This window comes from Melopsittacus undulatus, chromosome 2, assembly GCF_012275295.1.
Source record: "Melopsittacus undulatus isolate bMelUnd1 chromosome 2, bMelUnd1.mat.Z, whole genome shotgun sequence".
Taxonomy (NCBI): Eukaryota; Metazoa; Chordata; class Aves; order Psittaciformes; family Psittaculidae; genus Melopsittacus; species Melopsittacus undulatus.
In genome coordinates, this window is record NC_047528.1 from 23,653,041 (window position 1) to 23,670,633 (window position 17,593).

At 37.4% G+C, this 17,593-nt stretch overlaps 1 protein-coding gene across 2 annotated transcripts in view; it reads right to left on the reverse strand.

The window, feature by feature from the left end:
- The window catches only part of DCLK1 (doublecortin like kinase 1), a 246,013-nt gene that overhangs the window by 56,378 nt on the left and 172,042 nt on the right, over nucleotides 1-17,593 (reverse strand). The window contains exons 5-6 of one of the 2 annotated variants that reach the window (XM_034060074.1): nucleotides 16,570-16,686; nucleotides 5,101-5,195 (exon numbers count right to left, since the gene is read on the reverse strand). In XM_034060074.1, the coding sequence (XP_033915965.1) occupies nucleotides 5,101-5,195; nucleotides 16,570-16,686 (212 nt within the window). Of the gene's footprint in view, nucleotides 1-5,100; nucleotides 5,196-6,103; nucleotides 6,245-16,569; nucleotides 16,687-17,593 lie in introns of those variants that run through there. The other variant, XM_034060073.1, reaches the window with a different exon arrangement.

Consider the following 17,593-nt stretch of genomic DNA (forward strand, 5'->3'; position numbering starts at 1 on the left):
AGGTGCTAGGGGATGACACATTGCCCTGCCCAGCCTACACAGCACAACAATCCTCCCGGAGATACACAATAGCACTGAATGAAAGAAAAAGTTCAGCGAAGAGAAGTGGCAGAGGACAGAGTGCTATGTTTCTGAGGTGAAATTAAGCATCACTGATGGTTTAGAGAGGTGTTGTGCAGGCAGGTGCCCAGAACAACTCATAGCCAACTTCTGACACTTCTAAAGTGTTTTGGTAGACCTTTTAAATAGAAGACATATTTACAAAATACAACAAAACAACTACAAGATGAAATACAAGAACACATGGTAATGGGAAGGCTGATGGAGCAAGCTTTAGGGTTGATCTTGATTTGGGGTTTGTTTGCTCTTTTTAATCACAGAAAAATAACTGACACAAAAATAAACAAATCAAAAAGCTATACTATAAAACAAGGACAACCTAAAATGAATGCTTTACAAATTTTAAATTTACTAGGATCGCAATAATTTATGCATTCTTATGTTTTACTTGCAGGCACTTTCACTTTCTGAGTGAAAATCAGATCTCAAATACATTTCTATTTTGTTGTGAACTATCTAGAAAAAAGAAGCATTTTAAACAGACAAGAACATGTCATTATGAATACTAAATAATTAGTTAACTATTAAAATTTCCTTTCAGCACATACACTTTGGGAATTTCTAATATGTAATGCAGAAAAACAATAATTTGATTTGCTAGTGAGGGTAACACTAAATTTTGAATAATATCTTCAAGGTGATGGCTTAGTTTCTCTGAATATAAAACCCATGCATTCAGAACTTACAAAGAAGACACTTATGGGGACTTACTTTTAACATTTATGGAATGGTTTTGTGCTTATTTTAATAACTCTATGCTTGTTTTAAAGCAAAATCATGCATGAAATTTCAGTATCATATTCTCTGGGTTTTTTTTTAATATACATTTAAATACTTGAAACTTTTTTAAACTTTTCCTATCTGCAAGAATTTTCCTTGTCTATAATCAGCCAAAGAGCTGTATTTCTGAAAAATATAAGAACCTGTTTATTATTTTGCATAGATTAGTAAAAACACAAAACTTGCTGAACGAATAAGACTTCTTGGCCACATATAGCTAAAAAAAAGCCTTATATTTATACAATCCAACTCTGTCTGATTAGATAAGAGGTACCTTAAATCTACTTTTTATTATTCTATAGGTTGTAGGCTCTAGGCAAGTAGAAAAAACATTTAAGATAATGGCAAGCAACAGTAGAAAAAACATTTAAGATAATGGTAAGCAACAAAAAGTCAGGTATGATGCATAGTATGTGTCTACCTTAACTAAAGTTAATTACTCTGATTATTAAACAGAGGAAAAATAAGCTCATTAAGCACTATAAAGGCTAATCAAATAAAATGTGTTATGTATATTTATTGTTATGATTGCCGTATCACCTTTTCTCAGTCTGGTTCATTAACCATACGTTGTTGTGGTAGGAACTATATGCATGTGCAACACAATAACTCTATTTGAACTGCTATAAATCTGAATTTCAGATGATCTAATCCTCTGTGGAAATACACTATTCAGTACATAATAATTTTAAACCAAAATTCTTAATTTCTGATTTAAGAATAAATATAAAGAAAGAATTAAATTACAGAAAAGTATAGCTATAGGACACAGCTTGCAAGTTAAAATACTTTGAAGCTGATAATTGGTTAATAGTTAGACAGCTGATAACTGCTTCCCAGCTCACTTTGAAGTCCTTGTATTAGAACCAAAAATTATTCTTTCAAATCTTACTTTCCTTAAATACAGATTGAATTTCTCCTAAGAGTATTAAAATGTAACTTTCACTGATTTCTGAATTTCTGGAAAAACCTCAGCCACATACATATGCAAATAAGAAAGGATAAAACTTTATCGTTTTATGTTGTGGTTTTTGAGGGTGAAAAATTTCATCTGTAGGGTTACAAGAGTACTACTTTCAAGAGCATGTACCACAGCAGCATTTTTGGCTTTATTTATGTCAGTGCAAAGCTTTCAGTCAAAGGCCAGTAAGTAAAATTATTGATCCATATTTTAATTTGCCTAATGAACCCCATAATTAGATGGAATATTTTCTTTAGAAAATTCTACCACCTCTACTATTTTTACAGGACTTAGCTACTCTGAGGAAGAAATACCCCAGTTTCTGCAAATACCTTACTTTTGTGCCTCTGAATTCAAAAGCATAAATTCCCTGCACCTGTACCTCCCAGGACAAACCCTGGCAGCCTGTCCAAACCCTTCAGCATTTTGACATACTAAGCCTACAACTCCCTCACAGCACTCAGCTGGGGATGCTGAAGAGATGATGGATCAGCTACAATCAGGCTATGCTAGAATCAGTGTTCTCTATTGCCTTCCTGACCCAGTATATACTACTGACATCCCATATATCAGACAGCACAAGAGAACACGCACTCCTCTAACGAAGAGAGGGATAAAAAAAAACGAATTACACCGCTGAGCTGGTATTCCCAGGACCTAGCATTCCAGTTCTAAAGCATTAACTTCCTCAGACACCATGTAAAGAGAAACTCAGATGAGTCAGAAGCCCAGCCATCACCTCCAACCCCAGACTGTGGTTCTAGCAGCCAGCACTCTTCTGATGGAGCAGGAATACCTCACCTTGAAACACTGGAGACAAGGTAGGCGCTGAAATCAGTCTCCTCTCTCATAGGGCTATCACGATACCAACAATTCAACAACCTCTTAGTGAATAACCCTCCCACAGCTGCCTTGTCAGTCCTGTCTCTGAAGCCATCAAAGACAAAGCAAAAAGCTTTGGGTTCAAATTTGGCTTATGAAAACATCATACATAAAATCACCTATCCTCTAAATACACTATAAATGGCAATATACAAAAGTTGGTTCTAAAACAAAAAAGAACACCATTTATACTCCTAATATGAAAATTAAGATTAGTAAGCACCGTTTAATGGCTGTTCATATAAATAACTTAGTCATTGGAGTACACATTATGATCTTTAACAACACAATCATATGTTTTTTCACTAAACTTCTAGCTCATTCACTTCTCAAATTAAACATGAAAGGAGCTGAAATAAATTCTCAGAGCAAGTGTAAAGTTCCCACCCCTGAAGTTCTGATCAATTGATTTTGTAACCTAAATAATATTGCAATGTATTTTTACATGGTTGGGATCTATTTTTACATTAATGTATTCCATGTTTCATCAGGAAAATAAAAAAAAAATCTGTCCAAAATAAAGCCAGACAAGCATGAAAGATCCCCTGCAAAGGTCAGGGAGGCTGGATATGAATACCTGAGGAGGGAATTCAACTCTTTAAAAATGTCTTATCTCTCCTCTGGTTTACTTCAGTATTTATTTTCTATTGAGTTAGCAACTTGATTACGTTACCATTACACAGCCCTTTGCATCCATAATACTGCCACTCAATGATCCTGTTACACTTCCACATAAGGAACCTGGATAAGAAGCCCGTCTGCTCTCCACATTTGAAAGTCAGAAAAATTGTGTCCAAACCCCCTTGTGTCTAATGGTGTTGACCACATGGTTCCCACTCACTCACCCACGAACATTAACAGAAAAACATCTCTTCACTCTGGTGAGACAAGTATCAGTGGTGGGAAGGAAGTTTAGGAAAGTTACCAATGAAATGAGACAGCCTTACAGCAAATGAACATCCACTGTATACTGGTATCATCCACCTAAATAATGTATAATTCATTTGGGAGACTGTTCCCTGTTTGGCCACTTAATAATGATTCATTAATAAGCTTTGACAGTAAGAATAAAAAATAGTGTAAGACATAGCATTCAAGAAGATTTTAGTACCAGCTTATCCCTGGTATAGAAACTTTCATCTTCACTCTCTGTGTAACAGGTGATGAAAACCATGACATTACCCTGAGGCTTCAAGCTGCTGCTCTCTTGCTCTCTCCATATTGCAGGATCACACTTGGCTTCCATTTCTATAAACTAGTCACACAGAAATCCATGGCTCTATCCCAGCCTGACGTAAGACTTGGGCAGGCACAGTTCCTCAGCTCCCTGTTATACACTGGACAGCAAGAAGGGTACACAGGCTAGAAGCTATGTCATGCTACATGCTATTCCTGATTTGGGTATCTGGGAATCAGGTCTGCAACAGCCCCTCAAGTCCAGCACTGCTAATCTTGTACTTAATCCCCTTATTTAGAGAGACACAAACTATGTCTTTATTAAAAACTAAAAAGGCAGAAAAAGCATGTGTTCAAACTGTGTTTATAAATAAGTCTGAGATACAGAGTACTGTCTTAGGGAAGCTTTCATTGAGAAAATATTACAGTTTAGAAAATAGCAGAAGAGAAGACACATAGACATCTGTCCCATTGCTTTTGAACAGATACAATTAATTAAATCAGCATGTGGAGCCTTTTGGGTTGAACGACTAATATTTTGCCAGTGGGTTACAGCATTAAGATAGGCACTACCTTAATTCTTGATGCATGCTTAGGTACACTGTAGATTCCTCTATAACTAGGGAGAATCTGCAGCTACTAGTAACTCTGGCCCAACAAAGTAATTGACAAGTCTCATGCTGCCTTGGTACTGACAGTAACTTCATTGCACAAGGCTATGATACCAGAGCTAATCTGCTTCTAAATTCCACAGTGCATTCTTTCACCTTGCCTCAAAATCAAAGCTGTTTGTAGGTTTTGCAAGTGACATAATGCCTATGGCAAATTAAGAACAAAACAAAATATGTCTTTCACAATGTGAACATTTCCTTCCAGTTGTGAAACATCTGGTAAAAGAAATTAAAACAAAACAAGACAAAAATTTCATAAAATAGGGAAAGATATCCCTGGTTTTCCCCTCAAGGAGAGACAAATTTGCAGCATATTTAGCATTCTGACAGACACAGAACAGTAGTATTCCACTTTAGTGTGTTGTACAAACACAACAGGGAACGTAGCCAGGCTCTTCCACCCTATGACTCTACACACAAGGAATCAGTGGGGAGAAGTCTATCGGATAACGATCCCTATAGCAGACTCTCCCCAGCCATGCTCAGAAATCAGTTTCCTTATTTCCTTACCCTCTGTTTCCGTAGGCTTCCTGGGCTGGTGGGAGATGGGCTTGGAGACTTCCCAGAGCGGGGAGTAGAAAGCTGGCTACCAGGGGTTCCATTCACTAAAAGAACAATAAATGGAAAAAATAAATACAAGGCATTATTTAAAACAAAGAAATAGTTGAATCAACATATTTCTTTTCATTCTCTGTTGAATAGACTAATTTGGTTTTCCTTAATGTTTTAAACATTAAATAAGGGAATTCACAAAAGAACTATTGCCTTAGAGTTTTGGTTCATTAAGCCAATTTTTATACAGAGTGCAAGCAAGTGATCAACAAACCTGAAAAGATTGTTTAGTCAACAGCAGAGAACATGATCATGTTTTCTTACACTGTATTTGTTCTTGTGCTTGAAAGTGATGGGGAGCAAGGTGCTTTGTTAACCTTAACAAACATTTGCTAATGTAAACAATTTAATTCCATTTACTTATGGTTTGAAGTGCTACCCACCAAAATTTTAAAGCAATACTGGTTGCAAGAACATATCAGCTGGTTGCTGCTCCTCACTCATTCATCTGAAGAGATTTTTGCAATACTATCTGACCCAAACGTCACCTCAGACTTAACCCAGAAGGGCGTTTTAGAGGCATGTAAGTCTGACTTACAGCAAAGCACCCCACTTTCTCAAATAGGTACATTCCTTCATATATGTTAGTGCTAATCATTTTAGAAGCCATCTTCTGCATGCATGTGACATTATCCATTAAATTAACAAAACAATACCAGCAGAGGACAGAATTCTACTACAATAACATGAGAGGCTATCAATAATGTTCATACTGAATCACTGATAGAAACACTACAAAGCATGTATCTCACATATATGTAAATATTCTTTAACAAGTAATTGTTACATCACAGTCCACATTTATCAGCACCAGGAAAAAAGAATCGACAATCAGATTCCCAGATTCTGGATCTTAGGAGAATATTTACATACTAGGATAACAGCAAGGCATTTGACTTACCTTCTATGTGTTCTAACATGGACAAAATCTTACTGTTTAGCCTGACAATCGCAAGCAGCAAAATTCCTACTCTGTACTAAGCCAAGCTGTAGCCAAACTGAGAAGCAACGGGATTAGTTAAGGATAGCTGGGGCTGCTCACAGAGTGAGCTGAATGCGATGCAGGATTCATAAGCAGAAGTCTTTTCTGCGTAAGGCTGACGTCTTCAGAGCAGCAGTGGGAGGTGCAGGTGTTGTCTTAGGGATACATCAAAGGTGTCAATTAAGCACAATGCTGCTGCTTCACAATGCTGAGCCACTGCAACCCCCACTCGCTTTCCATGGAGCCCCGAAAGCCGAAGCAATTTTGTATGCTGTGCACTGAATCATAATGAGGTGCCTTTGGGGGCAATATACCAAATGATTCATTCAAAAATCAAAATGACAATAACTCTTGTAAAACCTTGGCTGACTGGCAATCAAGCAAATGCTAATTCCTTTGGATAATACAGTAGGGATTTTAAATAGATTTTTCTTACTTTTTACATAAATACATTGTTCTCACTAGTTAATAATGGGCTTACACATTATTGGAAGAAATATGTATACCTACCATGCCATGCACAGCAGTAAACCACATTATACTGTGTGATAATGATCTCTGCTTAGATGCTGTGAGTGTCAAATCTCAACATCACTTTGTGCAAGGCATTGTTCAAGGTAAAGGTGCAACATATTTGTATAATCATAGGAACAAGAAGATACATTAACTGGATTTAGTAAGCTGATTTTTTAGAAAACCATTCCACTCATCTAGGCTTTGGATTCTCTCTACACAGAGGACATCGGTTTGCACATATCAGAACTGGTTCAAATACTGTACTAAGTATGTGGAGGAAAGCACATGCATACGGACACATTCACTAAAGTTCATGCAGTATTCAGCAAAGCACTCAGTAGGTCTGGACAAAATGGCTAAAATAGAACTTATTATCAATACTTCCAAAATAATTAAGGAAAAAGGCAAGATGAGGACATGAAAAATGAGCTTTTTGAAATCTCAAACTTTTAAAGTTTTAAAGGACTTGTAAATAAATCTGGTGTTAGAAGCTAATATTAAACTACTACTATTCACACAGAGCTAGTTCTCAAGACTTCTGTGCAACAATACTAGTGCTATGCCTTCTCTTTAAACCAACTTAGGTCTTATTATTATGAGAAAACTTAAGGTAACAGATACACTTTAATAAACATTGTAACACATGGCACCAGTTCCTGTTCCTTACAGAATAACTCCTTCCCCATAAATTTCAACAACAGGATTTTTTAGAATTACTAGTGCAGTTTTTCTGTCCTGCAGACAAAGACATGAGACTAGCAAGTGGAACTAGCCAAATAGATGCATTGGTGTATTTAACTCATGACGCATTTCCCACATGTACCATGTTGATGAGTATTTACTTGAGATGAAGAAACGAAGTACTATAAACCCTAAAAATTATTCACTTGCCACCATTAGAGTTTTTAAGCTAAGTACCAATGCTGTCTTCAGCAGCACTTTTTAAAATGAAAATTATGATGGTTGTACTTGTGTTGGCTGTCTGTAATGTGTGAAATAAAGAGCACAATTAATGGATCAAGGCTGTCATGAGATTTAAAAGGAGCTTGCTCACATCCTTATCCATACCCAAAATAGAAAGGTGATAAATACCTAAAACACATACCAGGATTTTTGTGAGTGCATAAGGTCTCCTTATGGAGAGCTGTTTAGGAAACTCTAGACATGACTGTTACCACTGGGGATGAGATTCCTTTTAGCAGCCTTTAGCTACCTATTTTATTGGCTTCTGCATCTGGAGTAGTTTTATGGACCTTATTTTAACCAAGCTGCTGTCATAGCATGAGCTGTTCCATCCTCAAGCAACTATCTAAAACAGACCTGATGAACAATGTGCTAGGAGCATTCCTGCAGTGTAGACTTGCAAAGTTAGGCAAGGTGAATCCAAACCCACATATCTAGAGGTTTAGGATATGCCAGCGATGAAGCAAAATCATCAAAATTCTCCCCACCTACAAATTTTGGTGGATTTTATTCCAAGAGCAGAACTCCATTAAATAAACTCTGATGACTGAAAGCCATACAGAGTCTACATTACGGTCAACCTGAACAAAGACTTGGGTGATGGATTCTACTCCCAACCTGCACAACATCAGACAAGTCATTTAATTTCTACCACTTGTCTATTTAGGCTTTATGTTCTAGCAGAACAAACTCTCTCTGCACATCATTTTGTCTGTCTTCAGACAACAACTATGTTCTGCATACCTGGAGGTATACATCACTACTGATATTATTGATGTAATGCTTAAGACAGACATCACAGCAGGGGAGAAATGATAATTCTGAATAATTCCCCAGTCCACCCCAGGGGCCCTCTTTTTTATCACCTTGTATATGGCTTGCTGGCCATTCCACCTCTGAATCTATTTTTTTTTGAGTCATTATACTATTTGCAAATAGAATTGATTTTAGGTGCTGTGTAGAAGGAAGAGACTGGACTGATTCTGACCCCGTTCTTGAACTCCATTTATAGTCACTATACCATTTTACACATGCCACTCATGACCAGATAGCATGGCAATAATTAAGTGAACAAAATGTGTAATTTTTAATAATAATATATTCCATGTAAGTACAGAAATATAGTCTAAACAGCTCTAAAATCCAGTTCTAGGTGGAATGCATTCTGTTTGGAAACTGCATTCCTATCCAGTATCTGCACTGTATTTCTCACTGACTCATACAGCATATACGCCTATAGGGAACCTTGCTGTAGATAAAGACATATGAAATTGGTAAAATCACTGTTGTGATTAATCATGTTATTGAGTGAGGCAAGAGGTTTCTTGTCACTTTTTATTCATAAAATGGCAGGGGTCAGAGATTTCAGCTTAACAGACAGCGCCCTCTCATTGTCTCATGAAAAAGATATATCCGTTCAGAATTTCACAGGTAAAAACTGTATTAAAAGGCTAAAACAATAACAAAATTATTGTGGCTGCTCTGAACAGATGTATGCAACTGCTTAGCTGTGTACCCCTTTCCTTACTGTTCTTTCTTGCTGAGGATGCATAACAGGGCAAGGACCTGCCTTTGCTTTTCCAGCACCTGGCACACACATGAAGGCAGAAACTCCCATAAAATAGAATGCTAAAGCTGGATACCATCATCTACTGAGATAAATACAAAATACATTTTCATATGATGAAGTTTATAAACCAGTGAAAATGCTACAAACAAAAAATACTCTGAAGGCATTCCAATAAATAAATTTTGATTGGACATCTTTTTATTAAGTAAACCAAAAAGTGACCAAAGTCTAATTTAAGTATCAAGTGCCAAACTGAGAAGCTGCCAGTGCCATTGCACTGTATTAAAATCATACTCTCCTATAAAACTGTCTGTTGATGCGTTAGCATCTTGTACTCTACAGAACAGAGAGATAACTCTGTGATTACAAAAGTAGTTTGACAAACACAAGTATGTTTGCAAAGAGGCAAGAGGAGACAAAGGGAAAGGAATCATGCAGCCTTTTTCACAGCCACAACTTACTTATGACTGGGACAAGCTGAACTGAAAAATTACATTATGTCTAGGTCATATTCAGAAACTGTTAGCTAGAAAAAAGTGATACAAGATCACTAGTTGATCTTGTCTCAATTACTCCTGTAGTTTTGTCACTGTCCTTTCCAAAACAACATTCTTGTCTCAGTAAGATTATGTAGCTAAAAAGCAGTTAGGGAACAAACCATACGTTGCCTTTTAATTCCTTCCGCTTTTGTATTCTGCTTGTATAACTCTCATCATCTTTGTCTTCATTCCAAAAGACAGTTTGTCCAGAAGACCGCATTGAGCAAATGCCCTCATTATCATTTCCCAGAAAGACAAGGCTTTTTAAGTTCTACCTTAGCATGCAACTGGTTGAGAAAAATGCCAAATAATCAGTACTGCATTCTTTTAACTGGTGTTAAAACTGTCCTTTTTACATTCAATCTTCTCTAGAGTTTGTGTCAAGAAGTTATGCAGATACAAGATCTGTCTGCCACTGAAGACAAGGCTTAGCAGACCCATATAGAGCTTTCATCTAATCAACAGATTAGAAATGTCAGCAGAAAGGCTCACCTTCGGGTCAGGTTTACATTCCCATCCCAGCAGCCACAAGTACCTGAGTCCCTATAAGTCACTGGTACCTGTGATAGCTTCACAATGTATCCCAAACAGTGCAGAGCTCAGCAGGGATTGTAAACCCCTCACACACTCAGCCCATGCTGTGATAGCACTTCTCCCTCAATCTGAAGTCAGCTATATCCACACTATCAACCAGAGAATAGCTGCAGACACCTAAACATTGCAGACATGCCCGATATCTCAGAAGACAGGAGACTTTCTTGAAAATATAGTTCCTTGGAATCAATGTTGGGTTTTTGTTTTGTCTTTTTTTTTTTGTAGCCTCAAAAGGTGAGCAAATGACTCGTTTTTTTCTCTGCATTTCATTAGAGTAGAGCTGACATCTATGAACTTGGCTAATTTCATGTAGTACCTAATGAAGAGAACATCTATATGCATATGAGATTTAATTAAAATCTCTCTTTTGAACTGTTTTACCTAATTGGAAATACTAGGATTCCCAAATCAGTCTGTGTGAATGAGTACCAACTCTGAAGATGTTCATATGCAATTTAACTTTTTAATCCTTTAAGAAGGTTAAACTGTTCAGTCTGGCCAAACCTATTTCTCTTACAAACTCTTTTTTTGTTGTTTTTGTTACAGGCAATAAAACGATAGAACTTATTTTTTTTTAATGGTTTGTATCAAATACAAACACCATAAATAAAAAATTAAAAGGAAGCCATGATAAAAGGAAAAATAATATGGAAATCCCTGCGTCTGTAGGATGACTCCATCACTCCCATGGGTTTGTATTCTTGGCTCAGGAAAGTTTTGCTTCATCATATTTATTACAAAATCTGTCAGCTGAGTACCTATAACAGTGTGAATAAAAACATGTCACCTTGCCAAAGACAATATGATACATCACGTTCCTTCCTTTGGGATCCAAAAGATTCTTGAGTCAGGTGGCTGAAGAATGGTTGTTTCTGGATAACGGCCTAGGATAGTTCATCAACTATCAAACGAAATGAAAACATTTTTGTTTTTCAGAACACATCTACCTCCTTTTTCCTAGCTACCTGAGAATAGCACAGGCATCTGCTCTAGAGAAGCTTCCAGTAAGATCCAGTTTCCATACCCAAAACCCCTTTTTTATTTAGGGAACATAACAGTCTTGATCAGGCTTTAGTTTGACCTGCAGCTTCACAGTTAAAAAAACTCCAACCACACAGCCCTTCGTAATACCACCTACTTTATCCATTCTTCACATACATTCCCTTTGCCATTCAGAACCGGTAAGTATCAACTCTGTTACTCTTGAAATAGATGCTTGCTGAACTAAATAACTGAAAATCCTAAATAACTCCACACCAAACGAGTTGCTGTTACAAATAACATTTCAAGCATCAAAAATATTTTGGGTGACAGTTTGAGGGGAACAGGAAATAGCTCAGAGGGGAGGAAAAGTGAGAAGGAAAAAAATATAACAGGAGGTGCTCAAACTGAAAAGAAAAATAAAAAAAAAGAAGAAAATAGTTATTTTTTGTGAGCAAATCCTGAAAATTGGGGTTGGCGTTTCAGAAGCTTAAAAAGAGTTCATCCAAATGCAATATCTTTCCTTAATTTAATGGACCAATGGTACAATAATTCCAAAAGTCTCATGCTGTTCTTAAAACTAATGATCATGAAAAAGTACGCACTGCTTTCTTCAAACCTGTTGTCTCTTCACCTGCACTGGGGTTGCCACCAATGGTGTTAATTGGTAGCTGGGCAGAAGCTGACAGCTACTGAATAGCTGTCAGACATTCGTAATTTTCAGTCACCAGCAACAAGCTGACCCTAGTCTCACTGAAATTCAACATCTCTGTTTTGATGTCCTTTCCTAAATAGTACTTGATGCCAAGAACAAAAACAAACCCAAACTAAACAAACAAACAAAAAAAATCAAACTGCTTTACAGGCTTTAAGAAGACATGAGGAAAATTAAATAGAGGCAGGATTATCTGTTCAACCTGGAACCAGATTTCAGCCCTCTGCCCACCTGGGAGGTCATAACTATCTTTCTGCTTCTCTTCTCTATTTAGACTGAAAGCATTTTGAAGGAGATGCCTCAAATGCATTTTTGAAAAAACAGAAAGAAATCCTCCTGCAGCGAGGTTGCTGTCTTGTGGTACTGTTTTGGAACACTGTCAGATGTAAATAAAAAAATGAACAAAACACGTAATGGAGAAGTCAGCCCTTACCACAGATCTTCCTAGCTTGCATGTACTCTTTAAAAAAAAAAAGCATTCTGTGTTTTTATACAGAAATAGGATGCATCTGCTCTTAGGAGCCAGAGAGGCTATGAGGAAAATCTAAGCACAGGAAGCATATGCTATGTTCAGAAACAAAAAACCAAAACAAACAAAACAAAGCACCACCCCCCCAACCCCCCCCCCCCCCATAAAAAAAGACCAACCAAACAAAAAACACCAAACAAAAAAAAACAACAAAACAACACAACAAAATGAAAAAAGCATAAAGGAAAGAAAGAAAAGTGAACACTACCACCTATGGAAAGGCACACATTCTTCTTAAATATATCAAGAAATGGTGTAAAGCCAGGTTGGACAGAGCCTTGGATGACATGGTCTAATGTGAGGTGGGGTGGAACTAAATGATCTTAAGGTCCTTTTGAACCCTAACTTCTACGCTTCTGTGCAGCTTTTTTTGCTTGCTATAGGTTGTATAGCTCAAGAAAGGCTTGAAAGAGTGTGTCTCCCATTCCCTTACAGACTGACATATTACCTTGCCCTCAGTTGACCAGAGCACAGATTTGAATCTACATGGCATGGAGCACTAATGTAGGCTCTGGTATTGCTAAGGGTCTTTCTCTCCAAACCTGCAGCCTGCTTTTCACGCATAGCTCTACTCTTTCCCACATGCTACTGTGGCTGTCCACAGAGCCTGTCGGATAGTATTTTTATCCTGTTGTTCCCATGTTATTACTCCCATGGCCATGTACCTGCAAAGTTGGACAGTGTTTTCATGGCAGGTTCTGTATAGAGCTTTCAAGCTTGATGAGGATGCTGCCTTTACAGGCAATGGAGAGAGAAAGGCGTCTCCAAAGGGTGAAAGTTATCTAAAACCTTTGGAAATGTCACTAAGAGCTCTTTGCCAGCAGGGCTTGAAGGCTTTTCCAGCAGAGGGGACACTCAGGCCTTCAAGAAGAATTTTCTCTAAAAATCATTTGTTAACATTACTAAATTTGTCCTCAAGGCATCAGTTTTGATAAAATGGTACTGCTCCAAATTTGGAGATGTGAAAATGAGACAAAGACAGTAAAGAAAATCAATAAACTGAGCAATCCCACAAAATAACCCCTTTAATTTTTGTACGCGACTTCAAAAGCTATTGGGATGAATTTTGGAAAATTCATTACCCCATACAGTTGTTTGCTCAGAACAAAGGACTCGTAGACTTAATTGTATTTATAAACATTCAGTTCAACCCAAAGCTTGGTTTAATCCACTTACCACTTGAAATTCTATGTCAAAGAAAGGAAATAGTTCTTGAGGATGGTATTTAAGTGCTTAAATCAAAGCAGACTGTCTACATGTCGCAGGCTCACTTCCACATCTGCTTCCCTAACAATGGGGAAATGACCCTATGACTGTACCTTCACTAACTCTAAAAATAATGAAACCCAATCAGCTATCCTGTGCCTGATGAGAAGAAAAATAATGTTTTAATATCCAAATTTGAGATTTTACTTTTTTTGAACACAGCCTTTAGCTATGCAATTTTTCTTTTTTGGTCCATGTAGTTATCCATGTGCATCATCTTGATATGGACATGAATTAATGACTGAGGCAGCCATCTGATCCTTTTGCATAGCAAGAATGCATAGCCTTTTCAAAATACAGCAAGAATCAAACGAGGAATTTTTTTTTTTCTAATTAGCAACATGCTCTTCTACATAAAAGTTGCTTTGCTTTTTCTCAGGGGTACACAATAATGCTTTCTTCCTGCCCTTTACCCCTGCTTTTCTCAACTTTCTTTTATGATACAACTCTTCACAAAATGATACACCTTTTCATTTTGGATTGTGTATGATCTTTAATCTGAGCAAAGAATCTATTGTTTTTCTTTAGTATTTTTTATGTTTATCCCTAATGAAAGAAAAATCCCTAACAGTAATTTAATAACAGTTTAATAACTAAAACAAAGTAAAATATAGTGATGACATGTTAGCATCACTATACCACAATATCACTACATCACAATAACACTATATTATTATTAGGGTTAAGACTGGACATAGGAAGCAATTCTTTACAGACAGGGTGGTCAGACTCCTCACCCATGCTCCTACCAGTTGACAGACTGTTCTGTTAGATTCCTATACATTCCTGTAGGGCTTTGCCCGATGTCTTTAAGAAAAGTTTAATTACAGTGTCCAAATGATTATGTCAAATAGGCAAGGTCATGGACATCTTTTGACAGACTAGTATGTGTCTGTTTCCTGTAATTTTATTGTTTTTACAAAGGATATTTTTAAGATGGGTAAATTTGTCATCAGCACAGAACCATCCAAAATGGTCTGCATTTTTAGTATCTCCACTACACTGTTTCTTTTCTTGCTATAAATTTAATGATATATTATTATTATGGCATAATGAAAACATTACTTTTAAAAAAAACTATGTAAAATAATTCCCTAATCTTTTGCAGTGATTGAACATGTAATGGTATTCTGCTCAGACCTGCCATAAAATTGACCTGCAGGAAATGAAGATTTACTTACCTATCCTTCCCTTGCATTTTGAAGTAAAACCAGTACTAATTCTCTCAGGACCAAACCCAACAAAGGCATCACCTAGTCAACATGGCAAAAACGTTGCTAGTCCCATGGCAGAAACTTTTTTTATGCATAGCAGGATAGTTATTCCACATAGAAGTGAACACACAGCATTCAGTGTCCATTACCTGTACTCCCAAATGACTATTCATCAGAAAAAGACCAGAGAGAGCCCCTTACATTCACACACTAAAAAGGGCCTCCCTTGCTAAAGTTAAACTCTGTTCCACCTATCTACAAAGAAAGATACTTAATATATGCTTAAGAAAGAGCTACTGTGACCTTGTTCCAAGCACTTGATACTTTTTACCATTACCTCTTTTCAGGTTTCTCTATTTCAGCTGTTCTTAAGATGTGTAGGTGGCATGTTGTCCCCCAGCCCTGCTACCTACATCTACACCTTCATCTCTCATTGTCTCTCCCACTTTCCTCCTTCTGTGAATAAGGAAGTTTTTTATCTCAACTTAGTCTTCCTGTAAAAAATATGGTTCCAGGTGGCCCATGCCCCCAGCTCTGTGAAACCAGCTAGAAGCACCACTGTCCTCATCACATCCCTATAAAGACCTTACGGTGCTTGTTACAGGTCCCAGTATGACATTCACTTCCCTCTTGGCAGAAGACAGGGCAGAAAGAGTGAAGTGACTTTCAGATAGCTCTAACTCTTGCCTCTTGGAAAATCCAGATTCGCAAGCAATGCTGCAAATGCTAGACAGGGACTACTCAACTGTAGCATTACTTGTACTTTTAGGCACCAATACTGGCAAATTACCTTATGCATTTTTTGCATATTTATTTGTTTTGCTTCGGAAAAAGCTGCCGGGAGGAACTAGTTGTACACTGTTCAGTGGGAGCAACTTCAATGGTAGTCAAATCAAGGCCCTTCAGATTGACCTTTCTAAAGCTTTTTGTTGTGTCTTCTCCGGCCTGCACCACTGACTTGTTAGGTCAACTCTGACTTCTTTGTTCCTCAGCTATCTTTGCACCTCACATTCACATCCGTAATTGCATTCTTTCTCTGACTTCCCTCCCTTTTCTCAATATTCTCGTTGTCTTCAACCTATCCTTTCCTCACTGCTGCCTCTTAACACTCTCAGAAACAAAATACAATAGACGATTGCAAAATCAACCACAGAACTTATGCTGTGTAACTTGGACTACTTTCTGCATTGTGCTCATTCAGTTTCTAGTACAAAAATACCTTCTTTTTGTCATTGGCACCAAATTCATGCACAGAAAATAAAGTAAACTGAGCCATGGTAATGCCAGATCATGATTTATAGAACAGTGAAGAACCATTTTGTATTGGTAAGACACTTCATCTCAGATACAACTAAGAAAACAAGTGAATTTTTACTATGGACTGTTTCATACATACAACGCTTTTCCTCAGAAACATGGAATTTTAAATGCATTGTCAATTGTATTGGAACAGACTGGTTGCTGTTGTTAAGGAAGATTACTGTTAAGGAAGCTTTACCTGAGCTAGTAGAAGCAGGAGACTTGCTGCGTCGCGATGGGCCCGGGCTCTTGGTGGTGCTTCTACGGGAAGTCGAAGCTATTTTGGTATAGGAAGTGGATTTCACCACCCGACATTCTAAAAGACAAAGAAACTGCATAATTTAGCAATTAAGAAAGCCAGCAAAATTCTGCAATAGAAAAAGCACTGAAAAGTACAAACTTTTAGCCCACACTTGTTTTCATTCACCTTGAGGAGTTTTATGGAAAAATATAAAATCTGTATAAATGGTTCCATTAAAATCGAAGTACAGTATGTACCACATCTCAGACAAAGAACTGCTGCAGTAATACAGACTTTTAGATACCATGGTTACTGCCGGTACTTAGGATAGCTTAATTTAACAGTGCTGAGACTATACATAAAATTGATTTGCTGTTGAGGATTTCAGCACAGTGTTCTTTTCTGCAAATGATCCAAATGCAATGTAAGCACTTCTGTCGACCTAGGCAGTCTCCTCTGGATGAACTGGAAGGCTGCTTTTATACATCAAAATGTTAGGACTGTGTAAGATGACACATGTGTCTGTCACCCATAAAAGGTTTGAAGAAAGTGAAGTAGGTTTGTTGCTCCTGCTTAATCCTCTGGTGAGCAACAGCCCATATTGTATAGCACACGCGATTCATCACAGGTTGAGGGAAATGGCACTACTTGCTCACAAGAAACATCAGTAAAATCAACGAAGAGGCAAAATTACCCTCCCACTTGAGAACACTTCAAGATGTTCAGGTTAGAGTTTATATACACCCACACAGCTCTGTAGGCATTTTTGCATTACGCCTGCAAAGTGGTTCTTGGCCTGAGGATGAAAGAACTTAGTGTGTAAAATGCTGATGTCTTGCACTCATAATGGATACTGAATTAATCACCAGACATATTATACAGTTGGGGAAAAAAAAAACATTTTCACTTCTTAGCCAACATACAAGTAGAAGTATGCAGCAATGCTTATTCTGTCTTCACCTGACGATGTCCGTATAACTTA